At 51.9% G+C, this 25,920-nt stretch overlaps 1 protein-coding gene across 5 annotated transcripts; it reads left to right on the top strand.

The window, feature by feature from the left end:
* Nucleotides 1-107: 107 nt before the first annotated feature.
* LOC108402586 (uncharacterized) lies at nt 108-18,932 on the top strand. 5 transcript variants are annotated; one of them, XM_073233056.1, is made up of 3 exons: nt 108-313; nt 763-1,129; nt 3,692-18,932. In XM_073233056.1, exon 3 carries the CDS (start codon nt 3,927-3,929, stop codon nt 4,986-4,988), a length of 1,062 nt encoding a protein of 353 aa, XP_073089157.1. In that variant the 5' UTR covers nt 108-313; nt 763-1,129; nt 3,692-3,926; the 3' UTR covers nt 4,989-18,932. The 5 variants fall into 5 exon arrangements, with proteins under 5 accessions (XP_073089157.1, XP_073089156.1, XP_036856060.2 ...); XM_073233055.1 differs by having other exon boundaries at nt 464-1,129; XM_037000165.2 differs by lacking the exon at nt 763-1,129.
* The last annotated feature ends 6,988 nt before the right edge of the window (nt 18,933-25,920 follow it).

The following is a 25,920-nucleotide window of genomic DNA, read 5'->3' as shown; positions in this document are numbered from 1 at the left end:
CGAACCCGGCTCCTCCGAAGCCCCCTCCGGGCCCCGCCGCCCCCCGCGGGCCTCCCGGCCCCCGCCCCTCCCCTTCGCCCCCACCCCAGCGCTGCTGCTTCGGGCTTCGCGGCTCAAAAACAACAGCGGCGGCGCCGCCAGCTCCGCGCTCCGCCACTGCCCGGGCGGGACTCGGACCCGTCGCCCTCGGTCCCGCGCGGAGCCGCGGGCGCAGCGCGCCGGCCGGCAGCGCGGGCAGCAGACCGAACACCGCGCGCCCCGCACCTCGCCGCCCGGGGGCAGCCCCGCGCCCTCCTGCCTCCGCGGCCCCCAGGTGAGTACCCAACGGCGCGAGCGCCCGGGCTGGGCCACCTTCGGGGACTGGGGCCTCTGGCCGCCCAGGTGCGTCGCGGGCGGGTGGGCCGGCGGAGCAGGTGGAGGGAGGAGCGCGGGCGGGAGCCGACCGGGTGCTTCTGCCCCGCAGCCCTCCAGCTCGGAGGCGCGGCAGCGGCGGGCTGGGCTGGGCTTGGGCCGGGAGTCCGGGCCCAGGAGCCTGGCGGGGACGGTTAGAACTCCTCGTCCGAGTCTGTCTGGGATTCGAGAATGAACTGGAAGCGCAGGCGCCCACCCCCAGCCCTGCCGAGCACCGGGGTTTGCCAGGCTGCAGAACCTGGACCTGCTGCAGAGTCAGTCGGAGCGCAGAGATCGTGCCCGCCTTGAGATCGATGCGGGGTCTCTGCCGCCGTGCCTGGGCTCCTCGCCGTGCCCCCCTTTGTTGTGCAGTGAGGCCGGTAGTGCCTCCACCCAGTCCTACGTTCGGAGCCCCTCGTCATAGCCATAAAAGAGGTGAACAGGCAACCGTCAAAGAGCTCACCCTAGACCCGGGGGTCCGAGCAGAGGGGTCCTAATGGCAAGAGGGGTACATGGCCAATGCTACCCCAGAGGAAAAGCTGGGCTTGGCAGGAGCCAGCGGTGGCCGTGCGCTGGGCCTTCCGCCTTGGCGGCTGGCAGCCACTTCCCAGATCGGATTCCACCCCCAGTGGAGCTCCCTCTGCGCCGGGCGCCCAGGCTCCCACTGCGCTTGCTGCCCCGGACGAGTCTGCCCGGCGCTGATTCTCACCAACTGCCCCTCGGCTGTTTCTGGCCCTCGGTGAGTGTTGCCCGCGGCAGTGCCAGCTCAGAGAGCATCGGCAGCTCAGTCCAATTCCCACCCTACTTCAGAGCGCCCCCGGACACACACACACCCTGCCTCTATGTCCCCGTGGGCTACACGAAGAACCACTGGCCACCTAGGGTACCTGGGCCTTGCTGCTGGGCTCTCAGGGACGTGGGGGGGGGATCCCCATGGGGGACTAGGGCCTTGCTGAAGCCCGTAGCAGACTCAGAGCCCATTCATTCTCAGGTGGGGGTGGGGGGCAGTCTGGGACAGGAAGGAGGGGACCTGGAGCCCCATCTGGGAGCTGCCCTGCCTAACCCAGACAAGGCAGGCTCCAGCAGGCAGCCCGACCTGGCTGGGGTTTCTGGCCAGACAGCAATGCAAGGTCACCCTCACACCTCTGCACCCCAGGCCCCCGTTGCCCGGATTCTCCCAGCAAGGTGAGGTACGAGGCTTGTGGAAGAAAGAGTGGCTCCTGTGAGGCCCTATGGACAACAGAGACTCCCCAGCCCCAGCCCCCACTGAGCCTCCTTTCCCTGCCCTAGAGGCAGCCATAGGCCCCATGGTAATGAAGTCCCAGCCTTCTGGAGGTGCCGCAGCTCCCACAGGCTCGCTCCCTCAGTTCAGAAGGTGACCAAAAGCACCTGAGCCCTGGCCAGGCTGGGCCACTTTGCATTCTCTGGGACTGCTTGGAGCCAGGGCCTGGGGACAGAGGGCAGGAGACTGGGGAGAGGGCCTGGTGGTGCTGTCCCCTCCTGGTCCCTGCTAGGACTGTGGGTGCAGGGACTGCAGCTCCAGGCCTGCCTGGAGAGGGGCATCTAGGGCTGAAGGATGGCCAGGGAGATAGCCCAGGGCCGCCACTATCAGGTGCCACCGCAGCTCTGGCTGGTGCTCTCATCAGCCCCAGTCAGTCCCCAAGGCCATGGCCGTGGCCAAGGTTGCGTCCTGTCCTAACCGGGCCCTGCCCCCGCGTGGCCAGACTTAGTACAGAGAGCAGACCTGGCCTTGCAGAGTCCCGAGAAGAGAAGGGTGAATCGGGGAGAGCAGACGCAGGTCCTGCTGGGCACCCAGCTCTGCGTCCTACCTGGCAGACACCTGGGGATCTGGGGAAACAGGCATGGGGCAAGTGGGGGCCCAGAGTAAGTAGGGGTTCAGTGAGAAGAAGGAGAGTTTTCATCTTATCTATATGAAAAGGTTTTAATGCAATTAAGGGGCATTTTCAAACTGATCCTAGCTCGGGGGAGCCTTGCGGTAGGGGCAGGGCTTCCGGGACCCTGCACTGGGTAGGGGGAATTGCTGCCCACCCCGTCCCTGGTGACCTCCTCAGCCTCCAGCTGTGATTGTCAGAGGCTCATGCGGTGCGGGTTGGCTGCGTGGACATGTCCTACAGGCTAGGGAGTTTTGCAACTGACTTTTTGGCTGGGGTCTGGGGGAGTGGGAGGGACTTTTACCACCACCTCTTTCTATATGCGAGTGCCTGTCACCCCAGCCTTGCCTGTTTCCAGACTTTCCAGCAGGCAGGGAGATGGGGCTGGACACCCACCCTCACATGAACTCCTCTGGGAAGAGGCTGGGTTTGGGAGCTAGAGTAAAATTGGCCCTGCTCCTATCTTAGTGTGTAAGTAAAGGTGGTCCCCAACTCCAGGGCTTCCCCGAGAAGCCCATGAGTAGGAAAACCGAACTGGGGCCTACCATGCACTCCCGGGTCCAATCAGGTTGGCGCTAGAGGGTCACTTTGCTTGGCAAGGATCTGTGCCCTATGCCAACGCACAGAAGCTGGCCTCTGTGGAGAAGCCGGGCCTGTGCATGGCCAAGCCTGTGAGGATCAGGGCCTGCGTGCTGCATCGCCCAGGCCTGCAGGCCCCACAGTGCCTGGCTGCAGACTACGTGCTGGGAGGTAGGAAGCCGATGGATGTCCTAACCTGGGCAGGTTTCCTCCGTGCTGCTCTCGGGTTCCCTAAACTTGGCCAAGGACTAGAAGGCACTCATTCTAGGCTCCATAGGCTTCTGGGTCAATTTTTGCTCACCCTCGGGTTCCTGCTGAGAACTCAAGATTAGCTAAGAGAATAAAGCTAATCGCCTTAGTTTACATGAACCGGAACTGCCTCGGGAGGGGCCCAGACCCGCAGCGCTAGCTTACCCTGCTCCCACCACCGGTCACTGAGTCAGGCTGGGCTGGAGGTCCTCTCTGGGCACATTCTCCTGTCTTATGCTAGGTGGAAACGTCTCCTAGTCAGATTCGAGCTACGGAAGGCAGGAGGCCATGAGCAACGCTTAGGGACAAACCAGTTTGGTTCCCACCACACAGAGAAAACGAAGCGCCCAGCAGGGGACTCGGGGGGGGACTGAACGCTGGCAGAGGTTTAATGCCAGGGGCGGTAGCTGGCTGGAGTGTCAGGTCTGAATGTGGGGGGAAGTGGGGCATGACAACCCCTAGGGCCATTTCTACCCCAGGGATGCTTCCCACAGCTCCAGACTGGGGCCACGGGAGCCAACACGGGCTCTGGAGGCCACATTTAAGGGTCCTTTTCCCTCCTCTTCCTGCCCCTTGCCCAGGGAGACTCGCTGTGACCCAGATACTTTTGGAGGACAGAAGGATACAGCGTGGATTTCTGGCCCAGCGAGTTCAGAGCCTGTGTGGCGAGGTCCTTCCCTACCTGCTCAGTGCGGAGGCCTCCCGGCGTCCACAACCAGCCCCTGGTTCTGAAGTGGTTCTCCAGAGGGTTGGGGCGCTCCCAGCCAAGACTTCCCAGGAATGTGAACCATGTAGCAGATCTAGAACAAACCCCAGATGTTTGGAAACCTACTTCCTTCTGGGGCAGGAGGACGTTGTCCCTCTCCGACGCGTGGCCCCAGGGAGTGTCCAGCCGGGGTCCGCACCCTGGAGGCGGGCTGGGGCGAGGACCTCTCGGGAGGGCGAATGGGAGCGTGTCTGCACCTGGGCTCCGCCAAGTGCATGGGATGGGGGCCGTCATCAGTTTGGTTTTGTTTTTTAACTTGGAAGAGGGAGGCTGTGGGCCAGGACCCCGGCTGGGCCTGGGAGGGAGGGCGCTGGGTGCAGCATCCCGCCCCAAACCGGCTCTTTAAGTGCAGGAAGCCCCCAGAGACTTCGTCCCCGCGGCGCACGGTGGGCCGGGACCAAGTCTCCGCCAGTCCGCGGGGCCCCAGCCGCCGCGCGGGCCTCCGGCTGCTGCCCAGAGAGCAGGGAACGGAATCGGTTTCCCACGCCTTCCCTCGCCATCCCAGGACCTTAAAAAATCCACCAACGAATCCGGTTGTCCGCTGTGCGCTCATCTGGAGCGCGGCGCTTGTCTGGCACCCCAGCCGCCTGCGCTGCCCTGAGCCGGGGACCCTCGCGCAACCCGCCCCGCGGGGCCGCCCGCCTGCGCACGCTGGGAGCGACCTCGTTCCGGGCCTCCAGCCCTGCGGCGCCCGCGGAGCTCCGCACGGCGGAGGTGGCGCTGCGGCCGCCCCGGAACGCTGCCCGCTTGGACGCGGCCGCCGCTTCTTGCTCCCGGTTCCCGCCGCGCGGGCCGGCCTGGCAACAACGAAAACGGCGAGCCGCGTGGCTTTCCTGGCGGCCCGGTCCCAGGATCCGCCGGGTGGGCGTCCGCTCTCCGCCTTCCGGACCGCCACGGAGGACAGGGCGCCGGCGGGGCGCCTGCCAGCCCGGCAGACTCCCCACACAGGCTTGCGCCGGATCCGCATCTCCGCCCGCGAAGCCCCGTGCTTGGCCGTGGTCCCGGCCCGCACGCAGCCTGACCTCTCCGTCTGGAGGCCAAATTTCGCCTTTGATATTGGGGCTCCACACACCTCAGAGGTGACCCGCAGATGGAATCCCACTGCGACATAGTCTCTGCGCCCCAGTTTCCCTGTCTTTGGGGCCAGAGACTCCTGTGCCCTCACGGATTTATGTGGGGTCGGCGGGATAACGGGGGATGGAGGCCTCCAGCCCGAGGCCCCAGGGCAGCCCACCCTTCCTACACGTTTGCGAGGTGGGGTTAGGAAGTACCCGTGCGGGAGGAGCCCAAGGTCGCTCTTGAGCAGCCTGTTCCTGTCCTGCTCTCCCTGCCAACCCCTTTGCCCCTGCCACCCATCCGGGAGCCGTCCTAGCCCAGGGCCCATGCACCTCCTCAGAGCCCGGGCGGGGTTTTGCCCCGGCGGGTCCCTCAGCTTCCTGGGGCTCAAGAGGCAGTGAGGTTTAACATCAGGCTCCAGTTCCCGCGGGGCAGCCACCCTGCACCCCAAATCCCACAGAGGCTGGGCGCTGGGCCTGGCAGGGAAGGACGACAGGTGACAGGGACCCTGGTCCCAGCTGAGCTCTAGGAGGGTTCGCGCCTCCTCCCCAGCCTGCCCGGGACTCCGCGTGTTTCGGTGCTCCAGGGCCCGTGGGCGTGTCCGGGCAGGTCTGGGCGGGACCCTCCAGGCGTGACCTTGGGCTGCGTGGTCAGCCATAACCTACCCTGCTGGGTGGCGGGGCTGGGGGTAGGGGAGCGAGGGGAGGGAAGGACCGAACAAACCTTACAGGCTGCCCCCTGCTTCTGGGCAGGACCCACAGGGGAGGGGTGAAAGGCATGGAGGTGGTCAGGTGTCCAAGTGGAAACCTCCCCCGCGCCCGCTCCCCTTGGCGTGCTAAGCTAAACCCATAATGGTCAGCCATCCGTGCAGACACAGTTCCCTGAGATGGCAGGAGAAAGGCAGAGACCAGGACCGCCCCAGGCAGGAAAAAATTACCTCTCCTGCTGAGTGACCCAAAGGTGATGGGCCCGTCAGTCAACGGGGCATCGGGGGCAGGGCCTCCTGCTCCCGCCCCAGGCACCCGAGACCCTGCAGCTCTAGGAAGAGAGTTCTGGCTCGGGTGCCGGCTGACAGGGCTTCCCCACATGCATGCAGGGGCTACTGAACACCTCCACCCTCCTTCCCTCCCACATCCAGAAGTGAGGCCCCCCCATTGCAAGAGCATGGCTTGAGTGGCAGGACAGACCTACACACAGCCCACACCCCCTGCAGCCCAGGCAGGAGCTCTGTGTGCCAGCGTGGGGATGTGGGTGAAGATGGCATGGTCCTGGGCTTGAGCAGCCCCTCATCCATGTCCCCCACCCCATGATATCAGTGGAATTACAATGGGAATGCGGGGGGAGGGTAGCAGAGGGACTCTCCCTGCACACGCTGCTTCCCTGCTCCCCCCATGCACATGTGCCCTGGCCACCACTCCCTGCCCAGGTCCGGTGGACAGCTAGGAGGGGGTAGTGAAGATGGGGAGCTTTAGCTTAGCCAGCCCACCACCACTCCCTCCGGGACCCTGGGTCACTGGCGTGCTCCTAATGAGTGCTGGGGGCAGAGAGGTGCGGGGAAGTGGGGCAGCTGTGTGTAGGGGAAGGTAGTTATTGGGGCACAGACTGTTGGCAGCGGGGTGCCCTGCATCCTCTGACTCCTTTCCCAGAACCCGGTTCTGTTCCTCGAGATTCTGAGTTGGATTCATGGAGGAGAGCTACCCCTCCCTGGCTGGCCACAGAGGGCAAGGAGGGGCAGGACAGGGCAGAACAGGGCTCCTGGGAACTGCAGGTCAGGCCCCACCCTCTTGACCTTGGCTGGCCCTACTCTTGCCTGGTCAGAATGGAGGTCAGCTGGTCTCCAGGCACCTGCAATCCGTGCTGCTCACAGGTCTGCTGCATGGACCAGTGAACAACCCCTGATCTCTACGGCCTGATTTCAGCCCAGGAGGGGAGATGGAGGGGATGAGGGGCAACCTCCTGGGACATCCCCATGGCGGCAGTAACCCTTGTTGAGAGCCCAAGGCCGAGCCACCTGGCCTTCATCTGTCTCTATCTGACCTTCATTCAACAGCCAGAGCCAGCCCCATGCGATGGGGACCAGCAGTGAGCAAGCCACCCAGGGCCCCTGCTGCATGGCACACGATTTGGGAAAGGAAGCAGACTTTTTCATGGTGGGCGGTGGGGCTCAGCAGGATGCTGGGCACGGGGGGCAGCAGTGGCAGAAAGAGCTTCCCAGGGAGGAACTCTGCTTTTCCATGCTATTCCCTGGTCCGAGGCACAGAGCCCGGGTGGCACTGGGTGTCTATGCTAAGCAGGGGATTTGCGGGTGTCCAGCTTGCCTCCCACCCTGGACTGCATGGCAGTGCCTAGTGACCCTCACAGCAATCTCATGGGGTAGGGACGGTGTAATGATGCTCTGGGGGGCAAGTACCTGCAGAGGCAGGAGGGTAAGACGGGCTGGCTGCACAGCCCTATGCCAGGTGACTCACGCAGCAAGACAGCGCTCCACAGGGTGGGCGCATGGCAGGGGCGCTGCTGCCAAGGGATCTCTGTCTGGGACCCTTTCCTGGGTTCCATACAGTGCCCAGAGAGTGGGCTCCAGAGGGTGCACTGGCTTGTGGTCATCCACATGCTCCTCACCGTGACTGAGGCACTTATTTGCCTATGTCCAGAATGACTCAGCCATTTTGGGTTCGTATTCCCTCACAGTGCAGCTCTTTCTGGGGAGTCAGGAGCCCCCTTCCTTCCCAACACTTGCCCTCAGGGAGGCCATCCCAGAACTTTTCTGTGGCCATCCCCAGGGGGCAGGCTCCACACCCCATCCAGTGGCTTTGGGGGCCCAGTTTGGGGCTAACATGCCAAATAAGTCATCTGGGCTTCTAGTAAGGCATTTCCAATCATAAAGTGTGTCATTTAAAAAATATATGTGTCGTTTAAGCGTGCATAGAGCTTGGACCCCATGGGACATAGTTGTTCTAATAAACACGAATAAGCCAGTTTTCACATTAGAGAAATAACAGTTTCTAGTAGAAATGTGGTGCTTTTAAAAGAGGTTAATTAATAAACAGCAGGTAATTGTTCGTGGCACATTGTGGCAGAAAGTAATTTTCATTTTAGAGGATACAAGGGCCAAATGCCCCTCCCCACTCAGCATTTTTGTGTAATAATCACCTTGGCTTCACCTCTGCCTTTAATTTTTACAGCTGGAGCTGTTTATCATCACTCCAACTTTCACTAGAAAGCAAAAACTATCACTTAAACAAAGCCATTGAAAACCCAGCATCATATGTGGGTTTCTTAACATAAATAAATCATACAAACCAAGATTTATATTCTCCAAATGATGTCATTCATTGAAGGCTGCCTTCCCAATCGGATCAGCGTTCAGTGATTTTCCTCATGTGTGTAGGCTTTTTTGCAGAATAAGAAAAGCTGCCCTAGCGCCCATGCTACTCTTTTTCTCTGCCTGGCCCAGGACATCAGAAAGGTCTCTCCCTGGGTCAGCCGAGCAGAACTGGCTTTAAATGGTGAAAACAGTTACAACTCTGCAGACGGCTTTAAAACTTTGCTTTTGAACCATACGTTCTGAGGTTGAAAGTCTGCTAAAGCTTCTGGGAGAATTTGTGCAGACCCCAGCAGAATTGAAGATCCTCTGGGCCCCCCAAGCCCGCAGTGAGTCTAGTGGCAGCATATTCACATCGAAATGAACGAGGAACATGAAAATCACCATGAATGGGTAAATGAGATGTGGTCTGTCCATATCCTGGAGGAATAATTTGGCCATAAACAGGAATGAAGTACTGACATGTGCTACAACATGAATTAACTCAAAAACATTTTTCTCAGTGGAAGAGGCTGGTCATAAGAGGTCATGTATTGTATGATTCCATTTATGTGGATGGATGGGTAAATCCATAGAGACAGAAAACAGATTAGTGATTGCCAGGGCCTGGGGGCCAGGGCAGGGGGAGTGACTTAACGGGCTTGGGGTCTCATTCTGGGAAGATGAAAGGTGCTGGAACTATGTAGTGGTGGTGGTTGCCCCACATTGTAAGTGTGCTCAATGCCACTGAATTGTACACTTTATTATTTTTTTTAATTGACATATATTTGACTATAATATTATATTGGTTTCAGGTGTACAACATAGTGACTTGACAGTTATATACTCACCAGGATAAGTATAATTTCTGAATTCTACACTTTAAAATGATGAGTGTTATATGCATTATATCTCAATAAATCTATTATTAAGAAGTCACTACTGAGCATGCTGGTTTAAAAAGCATTATGCTCATCTTTAAAGCTTCTTTTTAAATTTGGAGTTGAGCATAAAGCTTGAAGAGTGTGTAAGACACACATGCCCACCTGAGTGTGTAAGGTGAGACTGGCCCCAGCGCCAGTGAGGCCGGGAGCTTCAGAGCTCTCTGTGCAGCTCCCTTCCCTGACTGCACCCCCTGCCCACCAGCTCAGAGGGAACTGCTCCCCAGGCTTTTGTTAGCCATCTCCTTGACTTGGTTTACAGTTTTGCCACCTAGTAAAGATCCCTAGAACTATGAGTCTAGCTGCAGAAGCTCGATCACCTTGAAATGAGGGAGGAACCGCCAGATCACTGCCAGTGGGCACGTGGCATGTGATGCCCCACCCAGCAGCTTGTTATTTGACCACGAAAAGGAATGAAGCACCGACATGTGCTGCGATATGGACGAGCCTGATGAGCATCATGCTCAGTGGAAGGAGCCAGACCCAGAGGCCACTTGCCATCTGATTCTGTTTATGTGACGTGTCCTGGGTAGGCAAATCACAGAACAGGAAAGCAGATTGGTGGCTGCCCTGTTCTAGAAGGAAAGACAGTGGTGTCCTGGGTTGGGGACCTGAGTCTGGCTGCAACCCTTGGACGCTGACAGGGGATACCCAGTCGGAAGTCTGCAGGAAAACAGGGCCGGCCCATTGCGGCACAGGCCTTTTATTCACTCAAACAGCACAGATTCATTACACACCCACTGTGCGCCAGCACAGCCACAGCCTCCAAGGATACAGCAGTGACCAAAGCCGAGAAGAGCCTCTCCTCCACCAGGAGCTCACCTCCTCACAGGGAAGGCAGCCAGAACCGAGACACACAAGAACCTGGCCAGCGGGTCTGGAAGTATGCACGCTGCGGAGACTGACCGCAGAGGGCGGACAGGTGAGGAGTGGGCTGAGGGTGGCTGGGGGAGACCTCTCCGGGGTGGTGGCATTCGAGCAGGTGTGAGAGAGTGAGGAGGGAGCCATGTGGCATCTCGGGAACAGCATTTGGGCAAAGAACATCCAAGGCAGAGGCCCTGAAGCAAAAGCATCCGGTGTGGCTGGAGCAGAAGGATGGAGGGGGGAGAGCAGTAGAAAGTCCATGCGGAGGGGGCAGTGGGTGAGGGAGTGCACGTCACAGTTGTAGACAGATGGAGTCAAGTTGGTTCATTGGCTGATTCTCAGACAGGGAGATAGTCTAGGATGATACCTGTGAGCCCTGTGGAATCACAAGGGTCCTTACCTGTGGTAGAGGGGGGCAAAAAGATTTAACTGGCCTTCCTTGCTGGCCTTGAATATGAAAGGTTGCCCTGAGCCAAGACACGAGGGTGGCCTCCAGAATACGGGAAAGATGAGAAAATGTATTCTAGACCCTCCAGAAAGGAAAGTAGCCCTGCTAATACCTTGATTTTCTCCCAGTGGGACCCATTTCAGATTTCCAATTAGCAGAACTATAAAATTATAAAATGGCTTCTTTAAGCCACCAAGTCTGTGGTAATTTGTTACAGCAGCCACAGAAAACGAAAGAGGGAGTGGGCAGGAACTTCATCCGTGCATAATCAACACAAGCCAGATCGTGACAAGGGTCTGAGCAAGGTTCTCCCAAACTAAAGCAGAGGCTGGTAACCACAGAGATACTGGTAATGGTAATTCTCACATCTGACACCTCAGTCACTCTGCCCCAATATGGACTGGTTGCCCTCGGTGTCCACCCCAGGTCATCACCTTAGGAGCTGCATGTGTCTGCTGGAGGATGCCTTTGGGTCTCTGTTCCCTAGTGCATATATTTTCTTGACTTACTTTCTCATTTCGGTGAAGCACATCCTCAAGTAACTTCTGATAAACTGGGAGCTACATGTTTTAGGACCTCATGTGTCTGAAGATGCCCTTGTTCTTCCACCATCCCAGAATGATAGTTTGGCTGGGCATAGAATTCTAGATCGGAGATGTTAGTCATCCAGAATCTTAAGACTGCTGCCTTATTATCTTCTTGCTTCCAGGATAGGTGCTGAGAAATCCGAGAGATTCAGTTTCCTTACGCTTCCTGTGTGATTTCCGTTCTCATCTTTGGGATCTTACAGAATCTTCTCTTTGTCCCAAATGTCCCCCTGTTTCACAGTGACGCACCCTGGAGTGTGTCTTTTTCATTCACTATGGGTCTTTCAAACTGGAAGCTGTGTCCTTCAGCTCTGGGAAATATTCTTGAAATACTTTGTTATTGATTTTCTTTCCACTGTTCTTTGTTTATGGAAACTGATAGGATGAAGTTTTCTGCCCGCACCCAGAACACTCCTTGGTTCTTTCCGGGTCTGGGGTAGCCAGAACAGCTGCCCCTGTTCCTCCCGTACCAGCCTGGGTGAAGTTGGGCCTGCCCTCCTGCCTCTTGTTTGTGGGCACATGAGGACTCAAGGGTTTGCTCAGCAAGGCTGCAGCTGTGCCTGTGGCCAGCCAGGAGGGGGCCGTGGCCAGGAGAGTGGAGGAATCTGGTGGGTTCCCAGGCCTGGCCCAGGAAACAAGCCTTTCTCCCTAGCAATGGGGGTGGCTGTTTTGCATTCAGTCACTGGAAGCTCTCTGTGTCCCCTGCCACCAACTCTTTCCAGGCTGCCTCCACCACTCACCTCCACTCTTTACTGGAAAAGACTACTTTCCTCCTAGGTAAATGCCTATCCCCAACCCCCAGCCAACCCTCAGCTGTCACTCAGAGGGTAGTCTTCTTGTCTGTCTAATTTTCCTTTATTCTCCAGGTCCTAGTAGACAGGGTGGCACATGGAAGATGATCAATAGTTTTGGATGGATGGATGGATGGATATATGGATGAAGAATGGACAGACAGATGGATAGATGAGTGGAATCATGGTAAATGGATGCATGGTTGGAGAATAGATGGATGTGTGGACCCCCTGCCCAATCAACTGAGGAAACAGAGTTTAACGATAAAATGGAATGAACTTGAGAAACTGAGGCCCAGCAGCAGGTGGGTGGGAGGGTGGAATAATTTGCTCAAGGTCATGGTGTACATTGGCAACAGTGCTGAGCCGGGACCCCAGACCTCTGCTGTCCACATCCAGCTGCCCGTGGTCATAAATTCCACCTTGACAAGAGGTGGGATCCATGCTTTGTGTCTGCCTTTGGCCCCAGGGTGGAGCCCCCAGGCTCTGCTCTGATCCTCACCTCCACTCACCTGCGCCTGTAGGAAGCATGGTTCCCCAGTCTGTCCTTCCTGGCCTTGCATCCCTGGGCACAGGATCAGGAAAGGAAAGATGATGCCCACCTCAGAGGGTTGCTGCTCAGAACAAATAAGATGATGGTCTTGCAGGGACTGGATGGATGGTGGTCATGTGAGATCGGTGTCCTGCCCCCACCAGACACTGTATCCTTTGCTGCTTGTTCTGCCCTTAAGCATCCCCAGAGACATCTGAATGGCCCCTGCTCCTTGTCATCTTCCTAATGCTCCACTGAACATGCTCTTCCAGTTCACTCTTAAAGATAGGCATGCCCCCTCCACGGCCATGCTGATTCCCCCGAATGGAATCTGGCTGGACCACTGTGTCAGAAGAAGTCTCCAGTCCAGTATGTTCCAAGGTGGGCAGGAGGCCCAGGGAGGTGTCCTGGAGTAGCATCCTCCATCCATTCACCTTTTTTGCACGCCCTCCCCCTGTCCCAACATACAACCACACGTTTCCTGTGACGTTGCGCACAGCCATCCCCACGGTGCGCAGCCCCACTCCACTATGCTCCCCTTCAGGTGGGTCCTTGAAGCCGGCCTCTTAGGGCCTGGACGAGCCTCTGACCCTGTTCTGCAGAGGGAGTAACAATGAGTCTGGCCAGGGTCCTCCTAGACCCTCCTTGGTTTGGGGTCTTGGGACCACCCCTGAGGGACAACTCAGGCTGTCTTCCTATAACCAGGCACTGTGGCATGGGCTGGGGCTGTCTTCAGCTGTGGGCTCTGCTGGGCATTGCACACCTGCCCCATGGGCTTTGGCCTTACAGGGGACTTCATGACCCACAACGGTTCCCTGTGGAGTGGCCTTGGGCTTTCTGTAAATGAAGCGTTGCACGAACAGCTGCCCTGGGCTCTGGGGTTTTTATGGGTTTGCCTTAAAGATTTTATTTCCAGAAAAAACCAAAAGCAATTAATCCAAATTACAGAGTAGTCATTTATAATAATATTTGCTTTAAATATATGTATTTTCAAAACCCCCTAAGCTGTGAGCCTCCAGTGAGTTTGAGGTGAAGGACACCTTGAAATAATTACATTTTTTGCTCATTTTATGTTGTGAAAATGGCTTAGTCGATTTGGGAGAAAATTGTAAAATAGTCAGCTGACTCCCTTATAAAGGCAACGTTATTTTTTTTTCTTCAAACTCTGCCAGAATAACCACACTGTGATCGTTTACCCTCATGCCTCAAAGGTAGACTTCTTCCAAAGGTGCCCCAAATGTTGGGCCAGCTGCCTGTCACCTCAACCCTGGCCAGCAAAAGAGTGACGCCCCTCCCAGAAGTACACCTGGTGAGTGGCATTTCCCAGTGTCCAATGTCCAGCATGATGGGGCCCACGTGCTGGCAGACAAGCCAGCCACACCTCTTGGGTGGATGGGAGGGAGGGGACCGATGGTTCACCTGTCCCCTCTGTCTTGGTGATGAGTGGGGACCTTGCATGAGTCCAGCCCAGCCCACCTCAGACCCTCTAGCCAATGAGCATGCCTGATGCGAGGCTTAGATGCTTGGAAAATGGGAATTCACTAAAGGATTAAATCATGCTCCATACATCGGAACGCTCAGCTGTGCTGGGTCAGGATGCCTGGTTCTGGTGCCAGGGCGGCCACTGAGTATCCAGGGACCTTCCCTTCCATTCCCCAGACTTTTCATCATCCAATGGCTCCTCCCCACATACCCGATTTGTCCGTAAGTTCTCCCCGTACTTGACTTGTCTTTTCATTTTCTCAGCAGTGACTTATGAGGAAGAAACTTTGTAATTTGATCAATACTATTTTCTTTTCATTTATAACTTGTGCTTATGTTTCTGTCTTGTTTTAAAAATCTTTCCCTAACCTAAAGTCACCAAATTTTCTATTATGCTTTATCTGAAAGTTTTAATTTTAATTTTAATTTTTGAATCTGGAATCTGCTTTGAGTTCACTTTCTTTAGGGTTTTTTTGTTTTTGTTTTCTTTTCTTTTGTTTTTTGGTCTGGTGTGAGCTATGGGTTGAAATTTATTTCTTTGCATCAGTGTCCAATTATTCAGCATCCTTTGTTGAAAATTCAATGATTTCCCCCATTCAGTTGCCTTGGCAACCTTGTCAAAAATTAATTGACCAAATAGGTGTGGGTCTATTTGTGAATTCTCTGTTCTGTTGAGCTGTGTATTTATTCTTTTGCTAATACCACACTGTCTTGATTACTCTAGCTTTATAATAAGTCTTAAGATTGTAATGTAAGTTTTTTTAACTTTTGTCTTCTTTTCCAAAATTGGTTAGGCTATTTAAGGTTCTCTGTGTCTCCACATAAATATTAACACTAGCTTGTCAATTTCTATAAGACAACATTCTGGAATTTTTTTAATTGCTATTGCATTGAATCCATAGATCAATTTCAGGAAAATTGTCCTTCTACTAGCAATGAACACTCTACTCCATGAACATGGTATATCTCTCAATATTACATATTTAGATCTTTAATCTCTAAAACTCAATATTTGGTAGTTTTTAGTTAAATTGATTGCTAAATTTCTATTTTTTTTTCTATTGTGTTTTTTAAAATTTCAATTTCCAATTGTTCATTGCTGGCATGTAGAAATCCAATTACTGTTTGTACATTGGACTTTTGTACATTGTAATCTTACTAAACTCACTTACTAGGCCTTTTTTGTAGTTTCTTTGGATTTCCTGAATAGACAAACATATATCTGCACCCATTTCTTAAGTTAGCATTGGCAGTTTGTCTTTTTCAAGAAATGTATCCCTTTCACGTTAGTTTTCAAATGAACTGGTGCACAGTTGCTCATAACATTCCCTTAATGCCCTTTTACAGTTTATAGGCTTGGTAGCTATGTCTCCTCTTTCATTTCTGACTTTGGTAATTTGTATACTCTCCCTTGCTGATCAGTCTGACTTTTGAGTTTCTAGTGTTTCTTCTCTATAATTTTCTTGTTTTCTATTTCATTTATCTTCGGTCTTTATTATCTTGTTCTGCTTACTTTGGGTTTAATTTTTCTTCTATTTATGTCTCCTTCAGGAGGCATTATTGATCTGAAATTTTTCTTCTTTTCTAGTATAAGAATTTAACATTACAAGTTGTCCTCTAAGCACTGCTAAATTGTATCCTACAAGTTTCAAAATATCGTATTTTCATTTTTATTCAGTTGAAAATATTTTCTAATTTCCTCTGTGATATTTTTCTGAGCCATGAATGACTTAGAAGTGTGTTGGTTAGTTTCCAAATATTTGGGGACTTCCAAACACTGCCTGTTATTGATTTCTAGTTTAATTCTCTTAGAGTAAAAACAAGCACACTTTCTATGATTTCAGTCCTTTTTAATGTATTGAGGCTTGTTTTATGTCTCAAAATATGGTCTCTCTTGATGACTTTCATGTACACATGGAAAGAATGTATATTTTGCTGTTGTTAGGTATGTATATATGTAGAATCACTATGTTCTCTTGAAGAACTGACTCCATTATTGTAAATGAGTGCCCTGCATTATCTATGGTGATATTTCTTATTCTGAAATAAACCTTTATTTATGTTAATATGGCAGCTCCTGCTTTCTTTTGATTGGTGTTTACATCATGTATCTTTTCCATCCTTTTACTTTTAACTTATCTGTGTTTTTATATTTAAAGTTGGTGTCTTATAGACAGCATATAATTGAGTCTTGATTTTTCTTATCCAGTCTGACATTTTCTGCCTTTTAACTGGAATGTTTAGACCATTTACACTTAATGTGATTGTGTATATGGTTGGATTTAAACCTACCATCTAATGATTTGTTTTCCTATTTGTCTAATTTCTTTGTTGTTTTGTTTTCCTGCCCTCTTGAATTAAATAAATGTTTTCAAGTGCCCATTTTATCTCCAACATGGGCTAATTAGGAATACCTTTTCTCTAGTGATTGATCCGGAGTTTGCACTATACATCTTCAGCTGATGAAAGTGACCTCAAATGATGTTATACCACTTCACATACAGTGCAAAGCCATACAGCAGTGTGCCTCCATGTCCCCTTTTCTGTCTTTTGTGTCATTGTCATAAGTTTTTACTTCATTATCTTATAAATCTTTTAATACATTATTTTCCTTGGAGAAGTTAATTATATTTTCAATTTTTTTAAATTAATTTAAATTCTCTTATATTTACCCATGTATTTATCATTTCTTCATGTTTCTCTATTTCTCTATTTTCATTTTTTATTTATCTGTTTCCAACTGGTATAATTTCCTTCTGGGTAAAGAGTGCTGTTTAATATTTATTGTTGTGCTGGTCTGCTGACCATAAATTCTCTCAACTTCTATTTTGACTGAAAATAATTCATTTTGCCTTCATTTTTAAGAAGTTTTTTGTTGGGCATTGTATTCTACATGGACAATTTTCTTCCCTTAGTGCTTGAAAGAAATATCACCATGTCTTATGGCTTGCATAGTTTCTAGTGAGAAATTTATTTAGAAATTAATCTATCATTTGTATATAATGAATCTTGTATTCTCTGGCTGTTTGTGAGGTTTTCCATATTTCACCTTAGCAATTTGATTGTGATATACTTTGGTATGGTTTTCTTTCTTTCTTTTTCTGCTTGTAGTTCCTTGAGATCCTTGTATCTGTGAACTTAAGTCAAATTTTTAATATTTTGAGCAACTACTTCTTCAGATACTTTTCTGCCCTTTGTATGCTCCCTCCCATCAGGGATTCCAACGGCAAGTAGGTCAGATCGCTTCCTGTTACCCCAGTGATCACTTTTTACTTAGGTCGCTTTTTTCCAACATTTTTCTCTGTGTATCATTTTGCATTATTGTTATTGCTCTCTTAAAAGATCCCATCAGTCTTTTCTAAAATATTCTCTGCAGTATTTATCTCACCTGCTGTTAATCCCATTCAGTGTATTTTTCTACTTCAGATAACACTTTTTTCATCTGTAGAAGTTCAGAAATAGCTTCTATTTCCCTCCCCATCTATTTACATTTTCCTCTGCCTTTTTGATAGTATAGATTATACTCATAACAGCTGCCATAATCTTCATTTCTTGTATTTCAATTATTTCATTCCAGGGCCTATTTATAATTATTGGTTTTTCTCTCCGTCATGGGACATATATTCCTGCTTCTTTTCATTCCTGGTAATTTTTAAAACCTATTTATTTTATAATTTTACTCTTAAAGAAGTTTCAAAAGGGCACACAGAATTCCAATATACTCTTTGTTCAACTGGTCATGATGTGAACGTCTTACTTAATCCTAGTACCATTGTGCAAACCAGGAAATTCGCACTGATTCCACACTATCAACTTATGACAGACTTCATTTGACTATCACCACCTGTGAATATCTGGGAGACTCTGATAAAAGGTAGGAATCAAAGTCCTCACCTCAAAATAGAGCCTTATGCTGGGACGGTTTACAGGTGAAGTCTGTCAAGGGACAGATAATTATTTATCTTATATGAAGTTTTCTGGGAAATAATAATAGGGGGAAAATGACCCATTTGATTTTAAGAGACTGGTGTAAGTTTGGTTCCAAATCTGAAAAAGGGCAACAAAAGAAAGGAAAGTATGGGCCCATTTTCCTTATAAACACAGACAGGACAATTTGAATAAAATAGTAGCTGAATGGATCCAACAGTGTGTTTTAAAAACACATTCATCAGAGCCAATAAAGTTAAAAAGACCAATGAATTTGAATGTTGACAAAAATGTAGGGTAGCCAACACGCTTATATAGTATTGATGGGGTATTTGGGGGAAAGATCTGGTAGTTTCTTATAAATCTAAACACATAACTACCCTCTGACCCAGAAATCCCATTTCAAGGTGTTCACCCAAGAGAAAAGAAAATGTCCACAAAACAACTTGCACAGTTGAGGGGGCTTCCTGGTGGGATTGTCCTGCACCTCCAGCAGGGCTTGGGGTGTGTAAATGGGAGCATTTGGCAGTCAGTGTATGCAAATTTTACTTCAAAATTTAAGAAAGGACCAGGCAGAAATATTTAACTCTAGTTACTGATGTACAAACTGAACTGTTCAGGGGAAAGGGAGTAGAGGTTTGCAACTTTTACCTTGAAATGCATCTAAAAGAAACAAAATGCACACCACATAGTGATTATAGACAGTAGCACTATATTATCTGCTTCAAAGTTGCTAAGAGACTAGATTTTAATTGCACCCACCACAGAAAAGAAATGGTAATTATGTGGGGTTGATGGAGGTGTTGCAACACATTAAATGTATCAGATCAACACAAATGTCATAAACTCCCAAAGGTTATGGTGTTACAGCGTTATAGCTCAGTAAAAATAAGTTAAATAATATTTTTAAATGAAAAAGCAAAATTGGTAGATGGAAAAAGGGATGGATGAATGGATAGATATGTGATAAAGCATGTTTAGCAAAATACTAATGTAAGTGGTATAAAATATTAGGAAATTTTATCATTAATATGTTAATCTAAATGGTGGATGTACAGGTGTTCACTGTGTAATTCCACTTGTCTATGTGTTTGAAATTTTTTTGTAATAAAATGTTAGTAAAGATACATCATGATCAAATATGCTTTTTTTTCTGGGAATGCAAAGATGGTTTCAATTCAGAAAATTGATCAATTTACACTAAGGGTCTAAGGAAAAAATTTATAGTTACAAAAAAAGTTCTTGATAACAGTTAGCATTTACTATCTTTCTAAAGGCTCTCCAAAAACTAGGAAATAGAAAGAAGCTTGCTGAGCTTGATAAAGGTGGCTTTCAAAAAACCTACAGCGGGTTTTTCACTGAATGGGGTTTGGAAGCATTCCCTCTGGGATCAGGCGATACCTGTCCCTCTGCCACTGTTCAGGGCAGCCTTGTGGCCCCGCGGCCTCAGCCACGGGCAAGCTCGGCATTAGATCTTTAAGTTGAAAGGAAGGAATTAACCCATCACTATTCATAAGAATAAAAGTCAAATAAGAATAAAAATCAAAAGAAAGATCATCTACGTAATGGTCATCTATACAAAAATCCTCAATGACTAATAGGCAAACAACATCAACAACAGAAAAATAGAGTTCCGTAAGATTCTAGAGAAGATATCAGTCCACAAAAATACTGGTATTCCTGCACATCAGCAATAATCAGAGAAAGTAATGAAAAATAAGATGCCATTCATGTGAGCAGCAAAATCCCCCACGTGTCTAGGAATTAGTCTCATTCACGACGCTTTTCAGGAGAATGCTTTATTTTCTGTTAAAGAGCACAAAAAAAAGACACATAAGAGGAAACACGTTCATGGGTGGAAGACAACTCAACATTTTAAAGACAGCAGGCTCTGTTTAATCTTTAGTCAATTCAATTCCAATTGAAATCTCATCAGATGTCCGAAGGACCTGACGTGTCCCAGCATCAATGTGGTTGAACGAAGGGTAGCAGAGAGCTACGACATTCACCCTACTCAACACCAGGGCCCCCCAAAGCTGTAGGAAAACATGTGCAAAGCATGCCATGGGGTGACCCTGTGGTGGAGGACGGAGGTCACACAGAGGCCTGGATCATGACAGGTTTTACCTCTGGAGAAAGGATAGGTAATCTCATGGCGGCTTCGTAAACTGACTCGCTATGTGGACAAAATCGGTCCTTTACACCTACACACTTGGGATGCGTGAAGCCCCATGTGTGAAGGAAAAAAAGACAACAGCTTTGCTAATGAAAGAATATGTGGGATGAAACCTCTGTCCTCTTGTGGCAGGAAAGAACTTGTTAATTTAGACCTAACACCTTTCCCTATAGCTGGAAATCAAGGGATCTGGCTGTATTTAAATTAAAGATGTGATATAAAGCTGTCAGTTCCATGAGGAACTCTGGGGGGAAGGTAACAGTGCGCGAGGCACGAGCCACAGCTAACATACCAATTCAGTTGGAAGGTAAGGGACATGTTCAAAGGAAAGAATTCAGAGAAGGGGAAATTTGAGTGGCCAACACACACATGCAGAGACTTTTGGTAGTAATCAGAGAAATGCAAATTGAAAACAAAGATTTTTCCGTCTCACAGCCCATGAATTTGCAGAAATTTGAAAGTTGAGTCGTGCTAAGTGTGGGTGAGTGTGTGGGGGCAGCAGGCCTCATCCCCTCATCCTCCAAGGGGAGGTAGAGACCGTCCAGTGTTGGAGGGGAGCCTCAGAGCTCAGTGAGACTGAAAGTCATGATCTGCCACCAGGCACCTGCACCAGAGGATGCATAACCCTGCTTTCTCATGCACAGGAGCACTGTCTGCTTGGCACGGTGAGGGGACAGCGCAGTGGGCACATGCCATGGAAAGCCCCTTGGCAGTGAGAGGCTGTGCTCTGGGCATTCATCCTGCGAAGTGGACAGATCCCTAAAAATATGCTGCTTTTTAGATCCCTAAAAAAAAGGAAGCTATGGGAAGCCAGGAGCAAACCACACACACACACACACACACACACACACACACACACACACACACACACACACACACATGCGGCTTCAGTGCAGAGCCCTGAAAGCAGCCTCCTCCTCCAGTTGCCAAGCTGCTGGAACTGGGGACACCAGGGTTGCAGCTTGGGAGCTGTGACGACAGTCCCCTCGGGTCCCCAGCCAGCCCCAGGTGCACCTCAGCAGGTGCCAGCTCAGGTCGCAGCCCATAAGCTGTCCCTCAGCCTCCTGCCCCCCTGCTCCAGCCCTGACTCTCTGGGTCCTGGCTCCTGGCTGCCACGTGTCTTACCTGTCCCAGGCTCCAAGCACCGGGAGGTTTGGACATTGACCCCCGCCCCTGCTCCCGAACGGTGCGAACTCTGGCTCAAGCCGGCGGTTCCAGGGAGAACAGAAGCCTTGCCTCTTACCCTCCTTGGCAGTAAGCTTCTGTTTCTACCTTCATCTGCCTGACCCCTTAGTCTGTCTGTCTTTCAACTAGCTTCCTACATTTTCGAGCTTTTCACATTTTCTGCATTCTATAGCCGAGGAAGCTGCGTCACGGAGCCAGCAGATGACCTTCCCGTGGTCATGGGACTTGAATGAAGGCTGGCTGGCTGCCCCACACCTGGCTCTTAGCTCCTGTTCTCAGCTGCCTGGGGCAGGTGAAGACAGTGGGGTCGATGGGGACTGGGAGGAGACACGGGGGTGTCAGGGGCAGGCTCACTGGAGCACCCAGGGAGGCGGGTGTACAGACTGACACAGAAGCACCTCTGCTCACGTTCTGGGCCAGGCCACTGAGATGTGGAATCTGGAGACATGCACTGTTCCTGTGCCCACTGCCCCAGGCCCTTTGCACAGCTGCCCCTTCCTCCTGGCTGCCTCCTGGTTTTCTTCTTGGCCCAGCCTGGCTGTCTGCCTTCTCTAATGGCTCTTTCTGAGTGGAGTTAAAGTATAATCTTTCAAAAGGTTAAAATCGCGACTCTGAGATAAATATAAGATAAACCCGCGTCAATGATTTTACTCGGTTCATTAATTTATGAGGGAAGCAGTAAGGCATGAAAGCCACTCAAGGAACAGTCCAGAGCCCAGACACCCGTTGGCGGCCAAGGAGGCGAACCTGAATCTGTGGGACGTGACGCTGGCAGCTCGCAGGGCAAGGACCAGGCCCTCCACAGACAACGCCCGTCTGCCTCTGCAGGCTCAGTGTTGGGCCTTGCTCCCTGTGTTTTGCAACTGATGAGGTCACAAAATGGCTCATTACAAGGTGCAGACCCTGTAGTTCAGCTACACCAAGGGTCTGCCAGACGATGGCCACAGAAAGGCCTGTCTCAGAGCTGGTTCTCCTGACAATTGAATCCTCCCATGTCTCCCCTTTGCGACACCTGTCACGGCAGCCACTTGCAGGTCCTGGGTGGGTCCTTGACAAGCCCAGGAAGGTGAGGCTCATGGTAGTAAGCGCAAGAGTGGGCAGTGCCCAGAGCCCCAGGTGCATGGCTGCCCTCCGTCTCGGGAGGAACACTCTTGGAGTGCCCACTGTGCCTACGGAGAGAGCGAGACCTGACAGCTCAGCCGACCTCCCCATCCTCGTGCCTCCACGGGGCAGGGCAGACTTCAGCCCAAGCAGGCTGGCCTCAGTCTGGGCTCCTAACCACACTGCTCCAGGGCCTCCAGCAAGCCGTGGACCCCTGGAAAAGGCCGCATGGGGAGCCGCATCACGGCAGGATAAGAGCTGTGAGAGGGGCCGTGCACTCACACGCTCTGGAGACCTAAGGCAGTCGGGGAGGAAGACCCAGGCCTGCAAGGAGAGCCTGCAGTTGGGCGGCTCCCTGACCCCACTCGCAGCTGAGCTAATGCCAGGCCCAGGTTCCAGAAGCATCACAGAGATACTGCAGCAGACACACCAGCCAGGCAGCTGTTTCCCGAGCTACGGTGGTGGTGGAGAGAGAGCTCCATGCAGCCCTGAGCTGACTGTGAACACAGCGGGGGCAGCCGGCAGGGTGAGGGGCAGTGAGTGGGTTACCAAGAGGACCGGGGGCAGGTGTCAAGGGCGGGGGAATCTCACTAAAGCTGGGCCCGGCAGCCACAGCCACGGCTCAGAGGAGTCTGGTTAGGGGAGTGTCCTGGCTGGGGCGAGGCCTCCCTTCTCACGCGTGACCTCTGCAGCCCTGGGAAGAGGTCCTTGGAGCTGGTCCTGCTGAGACCCAAGGCTGCCGGTGCCACTCTCTGTCACCTTCCACAGCCACAGGGACCTCACACAGGGCTGTCCTGCCCCCCAAGAGCTGGAAGCATTGTCTCAGGCCCTGCTGAATGCAGGTGCCCAGCCAGGCTGCCCGGGGGAGTGCCACCCACATTCAGCAACTTTGTGGCGAAGCCTGGATAGGTCCTGGCCTTGGCCAGCGGCCATCCCCATGGTGCCGGCCGCAAGCCCCGGCCTGGCTGCTGATGGCCTCTTCTCACTCGGCTCATGCCTGAGTGGTTTCCAGTCACCCCCGAGTCTCCACCTCCTGGGTGCTGCCAGAGTGTCCGGAGCATGCTTTGGCGTGTGGACTGTGGCCTTTGAGGGGGACCCACTCCAGCTCTTGCAGCTCATCAGTGGGCAGATTAAGTCCCTCCCTTCCCATGACTCAGCCGGGCTCTGGACACACACCTGCCCCCCCATTCCCCCATCCCTGCAGGGATCTGCCCTGGGGTCAGTGCCATAGGCGGGCGCCCCACCCGGAGTCCAGCGCTGGAAGGTGCCAGGTCCCCATGAACCCAGCTCGTCCCCAGGAACAAGCCTCTGCCAGCTGCCCAGGGGTTTGGGAGGAAGGTTTCATCGCATCCCCAGGACAGAGAGACATTTAAAGGAAAAGCGGTTGTGCAATCCTCGCGGAAAGAGTGATTTTGGTTTCGCATAATCCCCAGCAGAAATGCTGGAGCCGGTTCAGGCTCTGCCGTCCACGAGCTTCCACTGGCCAGGGATCAGCTGGATGGGGCAGGGGGGACAGAATTCCACGTGACATGGTGGCAGAAACCCAGTTCCAAAGTCATTTACCCGCGGGGCTTGGGTTTTTTCTTCTGTCTACACGTGTGGCTTCTAGAAAGGAGGCTCTTGTTTCTCCTGAAGCGTCACTGCTGTGAAGTTCAGCTGCAGAACACCTTCCCACACGGGGCTCGGGGCACCCCTGCTCCCTCCCACCGCAGCCCCCCTGCCAATCTCTGCACGCGCCAGGCCCTGCAGGGGAGACCCTCTCCGGACTGGACTGGAAGGAGGTGGGTGGAGACGCTCTTCTTCAGGTATTTGGGCAGGAAGTCGGAAGCAGTACTCACCCTGAGGCTCGAGCCCCAGCACCCATTATGAGGAGACCCCCTGCTCCACGGCTTCTCTCCTGGAGCCTCTGGAACTTAAGACAATCAAAGTGGGCCATGTTTACCATTCCTGCCACATTTCTGCCTGACCTGCCCCCAGGGGAGCTGCTTCAGTGTGATGAGTATTGTGGGGCCTCACTCAGTGTGTGTGCAAGTGTGTGTGTGTGTGTCTGCAAGTTGTAGGTTCACAATTGTGCACATGTGCATGTGTGCACAGGTCTGTATCTCTGTGTGTGTACAGGCACAGGTGTTTGCATGTATCTCTGTGCATGTGTGCATGAACATTGCAGGTACATGCATGCATGTGTACATGCATATGTATATCTTTGTGCATGCATGTGTGTGCATGCATGCATATACCAGTGGGTCTCTGCATATGTGCATCTGCATGCACCTGTGTGCATGCACGCAGAGCACATGTGTGTGTGCATTGTGTGTACATCTGCATGTATGTGCCCCCCTCAGCCTGTGCACACGTCCACACACCTCCAGAGGATCCCATGTGGGAGGCTGACTCAGGAGGGAGGGTCAGTTCTCATATGGGGCCAGGAGCTTGCTCCATCCTCACAGCTACTGAGGGCCAGCATCGCAGCCTAGTGACTGAGTCACTGAAGATCCATCAGCCAAATGGGTCACTCAGCTCCTTCCATTAACTGCTCATGAGGCTTACAGCAATTTATGTTCACTGGATTGGTTTTAACAACGTTATAGGCTTTCCTCCCCTAATCCTGCACATTGTTGTTGTTTGGTTGCAAAAATTTTACATTTTCATTTGTATCCTGAAAGCCTGACCCTTAACATTTTATTCACCAGTTCTCAGAAAAGGGAATTGCTTTCCTAGTGTCCTGCAGAAGTGACTGAGCCATTCAGTAAGGTGTTTGCTGTGAGCACCACTGGGAACTGAGAACATAAAGTCTTTGAGGGGCCCGGTGTGCATCCATGGATGCTGGCTGAGGTCCAGCATCTTGCCAGACTCCTCAGCGGCCGAACGTCACTCCCCTGCTTGATCCACACCTGGGTGCAGGCACCTCTGAAGCCCCTGAGATTTACATGCAAATGGCAGGAATTTGGCCAATGCATGTCAGCCAGGCTAGACACCCACAGAAATGAGACCCTGAAGTACTGGGTGAAGCTGCCACCCCTCAGAGAGAGGCATTTGCTGGCAGGCAGGGTGGCATGTGGAGAGCTGGCTTTGAGCAAAGATGAGCACACACTTCCATCTCCCAGTGCAGAGTGAGCCAGCCCCTGCCTGGCTCTGCCCCGCCCAGGGTCCCGGGCTCTCTCCAGGGTCAGACCTGCAGCCCTGCTCTGTGGGAAGTGCTTGCCAGTGTGGGGTATTGAGCAGAAAGCGTTTTGCACCAGATGTCATAAATGTTTTCTGTGGTCCATATTGGCCAGGGTCCTCCAGAGAACAGGTGTGTGTGGTGTGCGTGTTGAGAGAGACCCAGGGAACTGGTGCAGCTCTAGCCCAAAGGCTGTTGTCTGCAGGCAGACCTCTTTCCTCCTTGGGGGAGGCCAGTCTTTGCTCAACGCAGGCCTTCAGCGGGTCGGAGGAGACCCACTACAGCATGGTGGGTCATCTGCTTTGCTCAGAGTCCAGTGATCTCAATGTTAGCCTCATCTGAAAACCACCCTCACAGCATGTGGGCCAGTGTTTGACCCAGTGTCTGGGTGCTGCGGCCAGTCAGGGAACACACATGATTGGCTGTCAGGCAGCCCTGCCGACTTGCCGTTGTGTGAGAAGAGAGCAGCGTCCTGAGCCCCACCGTCAGGACT

This window comes from Manis javanica, chromosome 4 (genome assembly GCF_040802235.1).
Source record: "Manis javanica isolate MJ-LG chromosome 4, MJ_LKY, whole genome shotgun sequence".
In the NCBI taxonomy this organism is placed as follows: Eukaryota; Metazoa; Chordata; class Mammalia; order Pholidota; family Manidae; genus Manis; species Manis javanica.
The sequence above is the reverse complement of the archived record's forward strand: the minus strand, read 5'-3'. Positions and strand labels throughout refer to the sequence as shown.

Excerpts from the sequence above, each read along its gene's own strand:
- LOC108402586 (XM_037000165.2), top strand. The coding sequence starts at position 3,927 with ATGTTTGGAAACCTACTTCCTTCTGGGGCAGGAGGACGTTGTCCCTCT.